Here is a 15,150-nt window from a genome sequence, read left to right on the forward strand (position 1 = left end):
GGATTGTGAGAGGGGTCCCAGATTGGAGAGGGAGCAGGCTGGGCTGAGGGACACCCCCCCAATGCACAAATTTCATGCACCGGGCCTCTAGTATTTAATATATATATTATATATATATATATATATATATATATATATATATATATATAATCACACATACATGATGAATCATGTGTAAACTAGATGGTGGGATTTCTTTTATTATGTATACATATGTCAAATCATCACAATGTATACTTTAAATATTTTACTATTTGACTTGTCAGTTATACCTTAATAAAGCTGAAAAATAAATGTTTGAAAAACATTATTAAATGGACATCAGGGTAAAAGGCCTCCACCAATATCTGGATTAATTCATGTGGCTTCAGGGTCTGCTGTGAAACACCTGATGTTGGAAGTAATCTCTCTGAGTCGCATGTCCCATTATATGCTTGTGTGCATACATGATTTGAAGGTTTTATCAATACCAAATTCTGCTAGGAAAGAAGCATAATTGATAAGTCTGTGAGCATCCAAATGTATATTTCAAAGCTGAGGTTTTAAAGCTGGAAAAAAGAGGCTTATTTATTACTCTGGGTTATCTGCTTTCATGGTCATTTGTAAAAAACGCATGTCAAGTGGTGAGGACATTTTAACTTCTGGCAAGTACTAGCCAAACATATGTATTTTTCTTTGATACGATGTAATTATTATAGAAATATCAAGATATATATGATGCTCTACTCTTGTGTAGAAATTACTTGCCCTAAGGTTTATTCTTTTTGCTTCACCTACCTCAGATTCTCTACCCAGAAAATGAGAATGCTAATACCTTGCTATGTATGTTTGTGTAATGAGGGGAATTAACAAATAATGCTTTAACATCCTTTAAATTTGTAGGTTGTAGTGTCTATGATAGTCATGTGGACTCTGAATTTAGATTGGGTACTTATGTGTTCCTTGTGAACTATTTCTCTACTCTGACTTGGTTCAGTAGTTATTACATTTCCTTTGAATTAATCTCTCCAAGGCTTGTTGTTGTGTAATAATTGTATATCCTTGACCTTGGAGTCTGACCTCTTCGCCCTCTTGAGCAGACCTCTAATGGAAAGTGATGTAGAATCAAGCTTAAATCCCTTCCAGGACAGCTGCCATTTCATCTCTCACACACTGCTCAGATGCTCTTGAGTGGAAACTGCTTTTTCTTGGGTAGAATTGTGATGTCCAAGTCCTAAAAGGTGCTCCCTAAAGGGGTAGAAGCATCATCATAGAACAGGCTAAGTAATTCTATGAGGATTATTCGTCTTTTGCAGGATAAATTCCCACCTGAGTCTGTGTATCCAGATGACAAATCTTGAAACTGAATTCATAACATCCTTTGAAACTAGCCCCCTTGGGAATAAAAATCAGGTGAATTCTTAGCTTTCAACTAAATAACCTCCTCTTCTTTTGAAAAACCTATAATAATACATACTTGCACCCTATTTGTGAGTCCCTCCTCAGCTGGACTCCCAACCTATGGTCTGCTTTGGCATCAACGAGCAGCCAGCCTCTCTGGAATAGTACAATTGTTGAGAGTAATGGGCTCAGAAGGAGCTCATGAACTTGAATCCTAAAAATCTTTCTCCAGCCATCTTCTATCAAAGTGCACTTTAGAAAAGTGGATGGCAGTTCAGATGCTCTTTCTAAAGGAGCACAAAGCACTCTATTAGGATTTATCGCCCACAGCTGCCTTGGAGGGAGTTGCCCATAATTATGCCTTTTACCTTTTGCAGCTAAAGAAGCTGCTCCACTGACTAGTTTAGCAATTTCTCCCAAGAAGTGTGACTCTGGCCCAGGTAAGATGGGAGTACAAATTCTGACCTCCCAGTCTTTGCTTTAGGGCCCCCTAAAGGAGCTAAAACCAAACGGTTCTCAGCAAGTTAAACAGTGAAATAAGCAGAAAACTAAATAAAGCCCAATTTTTTTTTTTAATCACAAGACTGAGTGACACTACTATTTTTTTTAAATCTCAAAACCCTAGGTTTAATTTAAAAGCCTTCCTCTGTGATTATTTTTACAAATGGCTTAAGTGAAATACTTAGTATTCTTAATGCTTGGAGGCATGACCAATACAAACAGAAAGTGAGAAACATGGAAAGTAGTCCAAAACAAATACCCAAGTTCTTCCTCTTTAGAACATATATTCACTTATTGAAATGTATGCCATTCTAATAGTACTTGAGTAGACTAGAAAAGGAGAATAAAAATATGAGTAGGGCCAAGTGGAGAATCAGAAAAGTTTAAAATGTTCAAGTTCTTAGAGAGTTAGGAAATGTCTGGTCCAGGTTCTCTTTTTTAAAGTTAAAGCATCTTGAGCTGGGGACTTGCTAAAGATCTGAAGACTAGCTGAAGATGAGTATCTGGTTCAAGCTCAAATTACGCAATGGCTGTTATTCTCTCTAGTCTGCCACTTTAAAACCCTGGCAAACTAAAACATTAGGTAACGTGTCCAAAGTCACAAGGCTGGCAAAAGTGGACCAAGGCTTCTGATTCTAGATCTTCTGACCTCAAAGCCCATCTCTCACCCATGATCTTCATCTGAGATAAAGGAAACAATACGATCTCATACAGTGGATGCAAGAATTACACAAGTAATACATGTGAAGTATATTAACTTCTTAGTATAGCTCCTGGTATATAGTAGGTGCTTAATAAATGTTAATAGCTTTTACTAGTAGTATATTATTAACTCTACACTATGTCACAATGGGAAAGAATAAGTTAGAAATGAACCTGTATATAAATTGACCTGCCCTCTCATCCATAAAAAAATCCCCATGTTTGATCCTAATAAGTTATAGCTAAATTTTTATAGGAGGGCTGCTATGTGGCCATCAGTAAGTGGGATGATGCTCCCTGCCACATCCTAACCTTCTGTAAGTACTTAGGCTCCATGGGGACAGAAAGTAAGCACAGTCCCCATACAGCAGGGATGGGGAACAGCAGGCTGTGGGCCATATAAGGCCCACGAAATCATTTGGTCTGGCCCTGCCAAGGCACTAGGAGTGAGTTAATTAAATGTTTGACCAAATACAGCAGGCTAATTTTTAAGCTGATAATTTTGTATGGCCCTCGAATGATATTATAAATATCTAAATGACCCAGGGCAGAAAAAAAGGTTCCCTACCCCTACCATACAGGATAGCAATGAATGTAGAAACAAATGTGTGACTGGCTTGCATGTTATTGCATTTTGTCACTGGGAACAATACAAAGGCAGCAGTAGCCATGGTGGCCATCTCTATGGCACAGCCCTTGGAGAAATGAGCATATCAATAGGCAGAAGGAAACAGAATAAAACCAATATTGACTAAGTACTTTCGACATACATGTTACCTCATTTAATCCTCCTATGGACCCTATGGCACACACAAGTTATTCACATTGTACAGGTGAGAGCACGGAGAAGCATTGCACTACAGTTCAGAGAAGTTAAAGTGACATACTCAGCTTTGTACAAATGGAAATAAAACCGACAGCCCTTGGCCTGTGTCAGCCATATCAGCACCCAAACCCACCACCTCCATCTCTCATTACACTCCACCTAAAACTACATTTCAGCTCTGCTACCACTCCTCCCCCCAAGTGGTGTAGATGCTGGATAACGAATTCAATACTTTCACTTGAATAAGAATAGTTCAGGTCATCTAATTTGTCTTAATCTCAGTGATAAGACAATTATTTCTAATAAGATTTCATAATTTTTCCTAAGATTCCAATCATGAAATTCTTCTTTATCGTAACAATTTTTATTTGCTCTGTCCCTGGGGAACCCCCAGGCCCATGGCAGAGTAACCGAGCATCTTTGCCTTGTCACCCCACAGGTTGGGGAGCAGCACTTTCAAAAATATGCAGCGTCGGCACACAACACTGAGGGAGAAAGGCCGCCGCCAGGCCATCCGGGGTCCTGCCTACATGTTTAACGAGAAGGGCACCAGCCTGACACCTGAGGAGGAGCGCTTCCTGGACTCGGCCGAGTATGGCAACATCCCAGTGGTCAGGAAAATGCTGGAAGAGTCCAAGACCCTCAACTTCAACTGTGTGGACTACATGGGGCAGAACGCACTGCAGCTGGCTGTGGGCAATGAACACCTGGAGGTCACAGAGCTGCTGCTCAAGAAGGAGAACCTGGCACGGGTGGGGGATGCTTTGCTGTTGGCTATCAGCAAGGGCTACGTGCGCATCGTGGAGGCCATCCTCAACCACCCAGCCTTTGCTCAGGGCCAGCGCCTGACGCTCAGCCCTCTAGAGCAGGAGCTCCGAGACGATGACTTCTATGCCTATGACGAGGATGGCACACGTTTCTCCCACGATATCACACCCATCATCTTGGCAGCCCATTGCCAGGAGTACGAGATCGTGCACATTCTCCTGCTCAAGGGTGCCCGCATCGAGCGGCCACATGACTACTTCTGCAAGTGCAATGAGTGCACCGAGAAGCAGCGAAAGGACTCCTTCAGCCACTCGCGCTCCCGCATGAATGCCTACAAGGGACTGGCAAGTGCTGCCTACTTGTCCCTGTCCAGTGAAGACCCTGTCCTCACCGCACTGGAGCTAAGCAATGAATTAGCCAGACTAGCCAACATTGAGACTGAATTCAAGGTAATTCACCACTTACCACCCTGCAGGCAACTTGTGCAGTGGGCTCTTCCAGGTGTGCCCAGTAGCCAAAGAGGTTGTCTTCCAGTCTAACACAGGTGAAGGCCTTGAGGTCCTGTCTTTTGGGCTCACAGGGAAGAGGGCACTTCCTCAACCTGTCAGATATAGGCCTGGAAAAAAAAAAAGCAGCCCATTACATGGAATATTTGAAACCATGTAAGTGTGGTGGAGAGACAACTTACACAACAACTCATGCTATAGAAGACAAATGGCAGGCAGGCAGAATTACACTGTGGTTCTGGTGCAAATACCTCAGTTCTGCCCCCAGAGAGCTCAGGAGTGCCCAGAAGTCCAGCAGTGGTTTCCTAACCCAGGTCTTGGACTTGCTGTCTCACCTGCATGGTTCTGATTGTCTTATCTACACCATGGACTGTGCTAATCCTAGATTCAGTCCCATATCTAATGCTAGAAAGACTTGGCAGCAGATTTATTCAATTTAGCAAGCTATTGCTTTGTCCTGTCAAAGGGCTGAGGAGAAGACACATGAAAATGAAAACTGTCTGTAGAGTTGGGCTTATTACCCCAGTAGATGGGCATGGGGCAAAGCCCTGTAATTCAGCCACCCTAATAACACTTGGACCTACCAGGTTAGCCTAGGGCAGTGGTTGGCAAACTGTGGCTCACAAGCCACATGTGGCTCTTTGGCCCCTTGAGTGTGGCTCTTCCACAAAATACCATGGCCTGGGCAAGTCTGTTTTGAAGAAGTGGCGTTAGAAGAAGTTTAAGTTTAAAAAATTTGGCTCTCAAAAGAAATTTCAATCATTGTACTGTTGATATTTGGCTCTGTTGACTAATGAGTTTGCCGACCACTGGCCTAGGGGAAGGCGACCCATCTCCAAAGTCCACTATTCAATAGTTTTTCCTGTCAACTGACATGCCCCTAAAAGAGAAAACTGGGACCTAATTCTTTTGACAGTGTTTAGTAATAATTAAAAGCAAACCATTTAGTGAGCACTTACTGTGTGCCAAAGACTAAGTCCCTTAATATGATGTTGTTTAATCCCTTTGACAACATTTATATGGATACCACTATTACCCTCATTTTAATCCTTACTCAAAGATAGGTCTTTTTATTATCATTGATTTGAGAGAGGAAGGGGGGAGAGAGAGATTTGGAATCAAACCCGCAACCTAGGCATGTGCCCTGACCGAAAATTGAAACCACACCTTTTTGATGTATGAGATGATGCTACAACCAACTGAGCCTTCCAGCCAGGACCAATTATCCTCAGTTTATATGAGGGCTATCCTGGGTGTTATCCTGCAGGAAATGGAGAGCCACTGGAAGTTTGTGATTAGGGTACGTACTAAAATGATGAAAGCTAGAGTTTTGGGAATTTACTTGGCTGGTAGGTAAGGTGAAATAGAAGATTTAGAGTGTGAGCCACTGCGACTAAAGAGGGGACAATTTAGCTTTGCATGCATGAAGCCATGGAAGCCTCTTTGTAGGAGTGGGACCACCCACAATCAGGGACAAAAGAACCAGGAAGTGCAAGGCAACAAAAATTGTGAATAGATGAAGAATATTATAATTAACTAGTTTTATTCCATCTGCCCCCATATCTTTGACCCATCTACTAAATTGAAGACACTTCCCTACTCCTGTCTTGTACATAGCCTTATCTAGAAAAATTGGTGGATGTAAATGTAGATTACCCAAAGAAGTTCACAAGAAATGTAACTACTGCCTCTCCTTTCCTTGTTTCTATACAATAAACTCCACCTACCAGCAATAAAGCTAATGATGTCCCAAGGAAACCTGGTGGAATTTTGCTGTACCCTGGGCTTCAGACTAAATCTGCATAGACATCATGTAGGAAAAAAAAATGGCTAGGGATAATCATTTCAACTAATGAAGCAATTAATTTATTTCTGGCAAAGAAAAAAAACAATTCAAGGAAAAAATGTTTTCTTAATTCGATTATCTGAATAATGGCACAACTCTCTACTTATCTGAAATCTGGGAGCATGCCAGCCATTCTAAATAAAATTATGCTAGACTAACATTTGCAGTTACATCTGGGCTATTTTTTCCTTTTAATAAAACGCAAAGTCTGACATATTTTAGTGTATATATAATATCTAGAATTGGCAGTTTACTAAAAGCATTTAGTATGGTATTTTTGTTTAAAAAGTAAATTATAAAAATTATGGACAATTAAGAACCTACTAACATGATGACAAATGCAATGATTTAAGCAGATAAGAGTTCACATAAATACACATTCACTAGCTATTAACATCCCCCTTTGTTTGAAATGTCTTTCAGGTTGTTGACAAAGGGTGTATCATAAATTAACGTAAGTGTTCTGTCAGAACTGTATCACTTATTAAACTATCCTTGCATGTGCATTCCTGACATTATAAATCTTCTCAGAGAAGAGAACAGCTCAGCAAGAGGGAAGTCAAATTGTAATAAAAGAGTAAAGAGTAAATGCATGTGTTGTACAGTGCACTCTTTTAGAGTCTGATCTGCCCTAAGGGAACTACACATTACTGACTGTAGCCATGTGTTACAGAGATGATGCAGGGTACAGCACAGCTAACAGGTTCTCGATGGAGATGTCATGTCATCCTTCAGAGCCTTTAAAACACACATTCTGGGAGTGACTCTCCTGACTAACACTGTGCATGAAAACCTGATTCAGTTGCTGAGGCTATTGTTTTGGGAGTCATTTTAATTTACCACCAGAATAGTCCAGTTATTAGCAAGAAGTACAGCTAATGTCAAGGTCTCCAATAAATTGTAGCTGGCATTAGATGCCTGCTAGAAAACCATTATTTTTAGTGTGGAAATGATACAGCTGTTCAAGGATTTTCTTATGACCCTCTAATCTCCTTGGGTCCAGAAAAATATTAAAACTCAGCGTGGTCACTGAGGCCTTCCTAGTATATTGAATGGTGCCCAGTAATCTAGTAGGCATTCCATAAATATTTAATGAAGAAAATCCTAAAAGGATAATCATTTCAACTAATGAAGCAAGTGATTACTATTTCTATGGTTTAAACTCTTCCTGCATATATGGATTTAACAGAGGTATTTGATGAACATGGTGAAATGGGGAAGCTCTAAAGGTTATAAGGTAGCTGAAGGGATAAAAGTAAATCACATTAAATAACTAAAGATCAATCATTAACTGCACTGTATGGTGCCAATGATCACTAAACTCTGGAGGGTGCTGTGTGTCTTCCTGGTCTTGCCCACAGTATCTACCACGTGGAGTCTGAGAGCACTAGCCACAATGACATTTTGGTTGATTGGTTTATCTATGTAGTAGGAGACGGAGAAGGGGAAATCCAACATGGAATGGACTATTCAGAGGTGTTTCACTGCTGCAACAGGTTCTGCTCTCTCTGTGTAGAGGCACCTGCAGTAGCATGGTAAAAAATAGGACTTTGTCTACCTCAGTTGAGTTACAGCTTCTGCCACCAAGAACATAATAAGGTCTCTTTTTACATTTCTCTTGAATAAGTCTGCTTGGTTTTCTTTATTGGTCATCTTTCTGATAAAATTGCTCAGGGTTCACTTTATTTTGTTGGTGTCTTCCCAAATTACTTGGCATTCTGTCTATGCATTTTGTTTATTAGTGGAGCTATTGTTTTGAAAAGATAACAGGCATTAAATCTTTCTTCCAATTCAGAGTTATGACAACAGCAATACCTAACGGGGGTGAGAGGGGAAGGGGAGGAAAGGACAAGAGAATATTGTAGAATGAGATTCAAGGCTTTGGAAGGAAGAAGCAGGATGGGGATTGAAGGGATCCCTCTTGCTCTCTCATCTTTTGCTTAAATTGCAAAGTATCCCTTGTTCCCAAGTCAGGGAACTGTGGAAGCCCAACAAACACTTCACTGTAGTTATTTAAGATTTGATCATTCTGAATAATAACAAAACTACAACTGAGAAAGCATTTCCTGCTGACAAAACATCAGCAAGGAAGCTGCTGACGGTACTGCACTCACATGCAATTTATCCTTTACAGAGCACAGAAGGGAAGAGTAGGGGGCAGAAAGATAGACCTGTATCCTATCTTGCTCAAAGTGTTGATGAATTTTCTATTTGTCAATGAGCTGCTAACCACATGCATTATGAAAAATAGACAATAAATTAGGTATTAATGTTTGTGTTGCCGTTTTAAGGCCAATAAAAAAGTCAGTGTACCTAAAATACCACAAATTAAAAATGCAAATAATGACAAATCAGACCAAATTACCAAGTGCTATAATTATGATCTCTAGTGAGATTTCATTGTGGAAGGTAAAGATGTTGAGATGACAGTTTGTAACCTACTTGCAAACTATCAAAATGGAAAAGGGAAGAAGAGGGGGAAAGGAGGAGAAGTGACTGTACTGTGGTAGAGACAGCTCAAAGCACATCTGAACTCTGGCCTTGTGGAGGGAGCCAGGAGCCAGGAAGCCTGAGGAAAGGCCCACCCTGGGCCTGAGGCAGAGCCAAAGGCTGAACGAGACCATTGCCTCCAGTGGAATCTGTGTTTGCACCTATTTCTCACATGCTTTGAATATTTTTAGAATTTTTAAATTTTATAGTCAAACACTCTGGGAAAATATATTTCCTTAAGTTTGAAATCTTGACTGGTAGTATAAACAAATGCCTGCTTAACATACACAAAATGACTTGAAAACAGTTTCCTTTTCCATTGGGAAAATATTTTTTAAGCAGTGGAGGCTGCAGGTCTTAAAAGCAGTCGTTATTTAAGAGACTGGCAGAAAACTCAAAGCACTCACTTATATGCCATCCCCAATACCCTCAGTGATCTGACTGGGTCATTCAAGCTCTCTGCTTGAGTATCTGGTAATGAAGAGCAGAAGCAGAAAGAGAAAGATGACATATGTCAGGTGATAAGCTATGATGGGATGGTGCCCCACTAAGCATGTATAAGTAAGGTGAGGTTAAGAGCACGCATGCCAGTTAAGAGTCCACCCTGGGGCCAGGATCATCAGCTTTTATATCTGACAGTAAGATCTGGGGACTGGCTTATCTCAAGAGAAGAAACAGAGGTGACCTCTGCCATGTTAGCTTTGTCTTTTTCTATTTTTCTACCTAAATGTCTGGAGGAGCACTTATGCCAGAACCTTCATTAATAAATCATAACAGAAAAAGAGTTAATTAATCTGTCCTTTAATGACAATTTTTCACTGGGTCATAACTAAAGCCTAAAGTCAAATGATTTTCCTCTTCTAGGGTTCATGCCAAGAGTGTAAGCCAGTGTCCACTGGGTGACAGGTATTTAGGGGTAAAGGAGGCCACTTTGCTCAGTGAGGACAAGGGCAGTGGGCAGGCTCTGGTGAGCACCCAGGGCAGCCATGCTTCATCTCCTCCAGGCTTTGGAATAGAGCACAAAAAACTTGGCTCTGGAATCTGACTGACCACGTTTCCAGTCCCAGAGTCATCCCCTGGCAACCATGCAATCTCGGGGAATCCAGTGGAAGTTAGTTTTCTTATCTGAAAAGTGGTAAGCGGGTAGGTATTAGAATTTTAAGAGGCCAGAATGGAATGCTTAGTTTCCTCACCCAAACTCTTACTCTTACCCTAATCTCTGTGACATCATGGTTCACCCAGTTGTTAAGAGCTTTCCATGTCTCATCCCACTTAACCTTAAGAAAGTCCTGGCACATAATAGGTATTCAATACCTAATATTAGCTCAGTCAATAAATGAGTTGGTGAGTGACTTAATGAATAATGACCTCCCAGGGTACTGATGAGGATTAAATGAGATGAACAATATAAAACTTTGCAGAGAACCTGACACTCTCCCACAATATACACACAAAACTCAGTGAGAATTCCTTTTGTTCTCCAAACAAAGCCCACTGGATTTTCAGTGCCACAACTTTTCCTCCAAACACAACTTAAGTGTCAGCATTTCTTCTATTCAAAAGGTCTTCCTGATTTTGGTAAGCTTCCCTCTTTGCCCACCAAGACATCTTTTCAGAGCAAGAGATAATATGGGCTGTACGTGTAAGCTCTGTGGCTAAAAACAGGGCGAGGGAATATTTTCAATTGGAAAATGCTGACCAGTGAAGCTGAGCAAGCCTGGAGTGCTGCTAAGTATTGTGAAAAGAAGCAGCATGGGCAGGAAGACTGAGGAGCAGAGGAGAGAAAAGAAAATGGGCAAGCACAGCTCCTGTGAAACACAGAGCGATTACTTTTTTAAAAATATCTCCATGAAAAGGATTCATCACTACACACAAAAAAAAAAATTGAGAAAAAAATAATTTCCTATACAAGTATAACTATCATGATGAAATATCAGAGATATGGAGAAACTAGAAAGAGTTCTTAGAGAATATTAGTCAATGAGAAGTAGCACAAATTAAGTCAAATGGAAATGAGGAAAATACAGGACTTATCTCTGAAAAAAGTTACAATGCTATATAAATTACTTACAGTATAGTGGCATTAATCAAGGGTGCTGCACACACCATCAACATGGAGGCATGTGTTTTACTAGCAAATTCACCTTCAGATTAATATGGAAAATATGCCAGGAGGGTGGAATGGGAGATGGGCTGTAGACTTGCAGAATATCAGAACTGGATGAGCCCTCATTACAGAGCTACCTGATAATTCAGCATTCAGTATCATTAGCCCTCTAGTATGAGCCAGGCTCTGGGTTGGATGTTGGGATGAAATGATAAACAAAATAAAGTTCTTGCCCTCAGGACCTTCTAGTCTAGTGGAAAAGATCAGCATTTTTCATACAACCACACAAATAAGCACAGCTTTACAAATCGTGCTAAGCAGTAAAAGGGCAATTTTAAAAGAGCTGACTTAGTGGACAGCTGACTGTGTTTGTGTACACACACGCACACATATACATGTGCATGTGTTTAAAGAGGAGATAGTGTTTAAAGAAAACCTGAGGGTATGAAAGAGATAAACAGACAGCATGGAATGGGGAAGTGGTTCTAGGTGTAGAAATAGCACATGAAATATCTCAGTGCAGAGAGGGGAAAGAGAGGCCTATTAGAGAATTGTGAGTAGCTCCCCATTGCAAGGAGTAAAAGGGAGAGGTGGCAGGTAATAGAGTTGTTGAAGAAGAACACTTCAGACATGACTTTGCCATTGGCAGCGATGGTAAAAAGATGGATTTCATTTTAGGGTGAATGGAGAGCCATTGGAAGGTTTCATCAGGTAAGGGAGTGATTCATATCTGCAGTTTGGAAAAATCCACTTTATCTACTATAGAAATTGATTGGAGGGGACATACTGAAAAAGTTGGATGACCACTATAGGAAGGGGAGATCCACCCAGGAAGGGGATGAGTGGCACCTGAGTGCAGAAGGACCAGCACATCCCAACCAGTGGATGATTCATCACAATCAGAGTAACAGCACAGTCAGACAAGGTTCCTGTGGAGGTGGAGAAACTCATTCCCCAGGTTTGGGCAAACTGTTCGTTGCAAAGCACCACCAGCACAGAGGTTCTGTAAAGCGGGTTTAGGAGTAACAGTGCCAAAATAAGAAGGATTCCATTGGATTTTGACGTTTCTACTATATTTTCCAGATTCTAAGGACATCTTTCTCTCTCTGTTGGCTGCATGAATCAAGTAAAATTTTCATTAAAGTAGAGGAAAGTGGCTAAATTTTACCTCCGATTTTGATTCACCTGGAGCAGGTTTTAGCATAAAGGTATGGACTAGACCTCTCCTTCTTCCTCCAAAGCTTTGGAATAGAAACTTACTCTCATAGTGCTAGAGGCCAGAAGTCCAATAACAAGGTATCAGGGCCATTCTCTCTCTGAAGGTTCTAGGGAAGGATCCTCCCTTGTCTCTTCCTAGCTGCCATGGTGATCCTTAACTTGAAGACACATCACTCCAATCTCTTTTTTCTCTGTTGTCACACAGTGATCTCACTGTTTATATCTGGGGCCCTTATCCTCTTCTTATACCAACATTCTTATAAACAGCAGTCATTTTGGATTAAGAGCCAACTACTCCAGAAGGACTTCATTCTACCTAATTACACCTGAAATACACTATTTCCAAAGGTCCCATACTCAAGTTCCAGGAAGCATGTGAGTTTTCAGGGGATACTATACAACCCAATACCATGGGAAAGTACCAAGCTGAGATGAATTGGGGAAGAATGAGACCACTATTTAGCTGAACCTCACAGCAGGGCAGGATAGAAAGCTAGAGGTCAGTTATTCTGGGAAGCCAAAGACAGTCCTAAATGTAGGAGTCAGTCTGGAGGAAAGGAAGAGGTTGCTGATGCTTTCTATTGACCAAGGCACAAGTGGAGACAGAGAAATTGGAATTCTGTGCATTTGTGCATATGGTGATTGGAAAAGCTGGTGGGTACGGGGTGGGAGGTAACTGACAGAAGAAATGGGGGAAATTTAGAATTGGGGACCTGCCCCTCCCAAGTATGAGAAAAACATCTTCAAGTGTTTGGGTTTGGGGATAATGGAAATAGCACACTGATTATAGAATCTTTAGAAAATATAGAAAAATAGAGGGAACAGAACATTCAGCATCAATCTCACCATCTAAGAACAATCCATATGTTTCTGCCTAGTGCTCCCTCTACCCCCCATGTGCAAAAATTGGAATTAAAACTATGACTCAATTGATAGAACATTATCATATTTTTGTTTCTCTTCATACTTTATCCTCATTCCCATTCTCCCACACCTCAAAAATGTGCATGCACACACACATGTGCATAGGTAAATGTGTATATATATTGTGTTTATATGTACGTATGTCTACATGTATTATTCAAGAAATATTTCTTTTGAACCTACTATGTGAAAAGCTCTAGAGGTTGGAACACCCAGAGACCATCAAAGTCCTGTAACCTCTGCCTCACAGAAGTTACACGCTAATAGAGGCCAAGGAAAACATACATTGCTGATGTGTGTGTGTGTATGTGTGTGCGTGTGTGTGTGTTGATAAATTACGTAAAAGGGATCATAAAATAAAATTGTGATCTTTCTTACTCTTTCACTCATTACCAAGTTTTTTAGTCTCTCCAAATTGCTGTATATAAACCTAGTCCATTGCTTCTGTCTGAGGCCTAAATTCCATTATCTGTATCTGCAACTTCTCACTTTCTCATTCCCATAGTAATAGATACCTAGACTGCCTCTAATTTCTTGTTACCACAAATAATGCCGCAAAGAACATCCTGTCCCTGCTTCCAATCCTCATTTAGCATTCGTGTGCTATAGACCCGTAAGGTCTGCTCATGGCTCATTCCACTCAGCACCACTGATGCCCCAGACACCTGCCCTTGGGGCTTTGGTTTGCCATGTGCTGCCAGCTCTAGGTGTTACCCTGCTTTCTAATGTTTGCCAGTGTGAGGAATGTAAAGTGAGTTTAATTTGCATTTCTCTAATTGCTAATGAAGCTGGGTGCTTCATATATTGTTCAGCCACATGGGTTTCTCTTTTCTGTGACTTGCCTCTTCCTATCATCCTTTACCCACTTTTCAACAGACCTTATATTTGGGGGTATTTTTACATTTTCTTTCATAAGTTCCTCATATATTCTAAATACTAGTTCCTTCTTTACTTCAGGTATTGCAAATATCTTCTCCCAGTCTATCACTGCTCTGTTAGATATGTACATGGAACCTTTTGTTGAACAAAAAAACCCTTATTTTTGAAAGATTTTGTGCATTTAGTTTTATTAAGAAATCCTTCCCCACCCAATGTCACAAAGATACTATCCTATATTACACCTATTTTTTTTCTTCTATTGCCTTCAGAGATATACCATTTACTTTTATTTTATTTTACCAAATTTATTGGGGTGACAATGGTTAATAAGATTATGTAAGTTTCAAGTGCATTCTACAATGCATCATCTGTATACTCTATTGCATGCTCTCCACCCAAAGTCAAGTCTCCTTCTGTCATCGTATATTTGACCCCCTTTTCCTCAACCTTGCCTCTCCCCCACTTCCCCTGTATTTGTATCTATAAGGGTGTTTTTTTGTTGTTGTTATGTTTGCTGCTTTCTGTTTCATATCCCACAAATGAGTGAAATCATATGGTTCTTGTCCTTTTCCATCTTTTTAAGTCCATAGCACAATTGGAGTTTACTTTTTTTAAAATTTTATTTTATTGTTTAAAGTATTACACATAGTAGTACATATGTCTCCTTTTTTTTCCCATTGACCTTCCCCCAGCCTCCCCTACTCCCTGTCGCGTGCCCTCATCCCACCACACTCCCCAGTGTCTTGTGTCAATTAGTTGTGCTTATATGCATGCATACAAGTCCTTCGGTTGGTATCTTCTCCCCCTTCCCCAACACTTTTGTATATAGGGTGAGTTTGTGTCAGATTTTTGCTTTTCTCCATGAGTTAGTTTCCTAGCACCATTATTAGATAATCTCTTTTCCCCACTAGCCTGTGATGCCACCTCTATCACACACCAATTCCCAAATACACAGGTTTCTGCTTCTGGACTTTCTATTCCAGTCCAGTATCCCAGTGAGTAT

The 15,150-nt window shown here is 40.6% G+C and overlaps 1 protein-coding gene across 1 annotated transcript in view; it reads left to right on the plus strand.

Moving 5' to 3' along the window:
- Window positions 1-3,873: 3,873 nt before the first annotated feature.
- TRPC7 (transient receptor potential cation channel subfamily C member 7) overlaps window positions 3,874-15,150 on the plus strand; it is a gene marked incomplete at its 5' end in the record, with an annotated part of 127,501 nt that continues 116,224 nt past the window's right edge. The window contains one exon of the mRNA XM_080675201.1: window positions 3,874-4,626. Within this exon, the coding sequence (XP_080531327.1) occupies window positions 3,874-4,626 (753 nt within the window). The remainder of the gene's footprint in view (window positions 4,627-15,150) is intronic.

Source organism: Plecotus auritus, assembly GCF_963455305.1.
Source record: "Plecotus auritus genome assembly, chromosome: 6".
NCBI classification, from domain to species: domain Eukaryota; kingdom Metazoa; phylum Chordata; class Mammalia; order Chiroptera; family Vespertilionidae; genus Plecotus; species Plecotus auritus.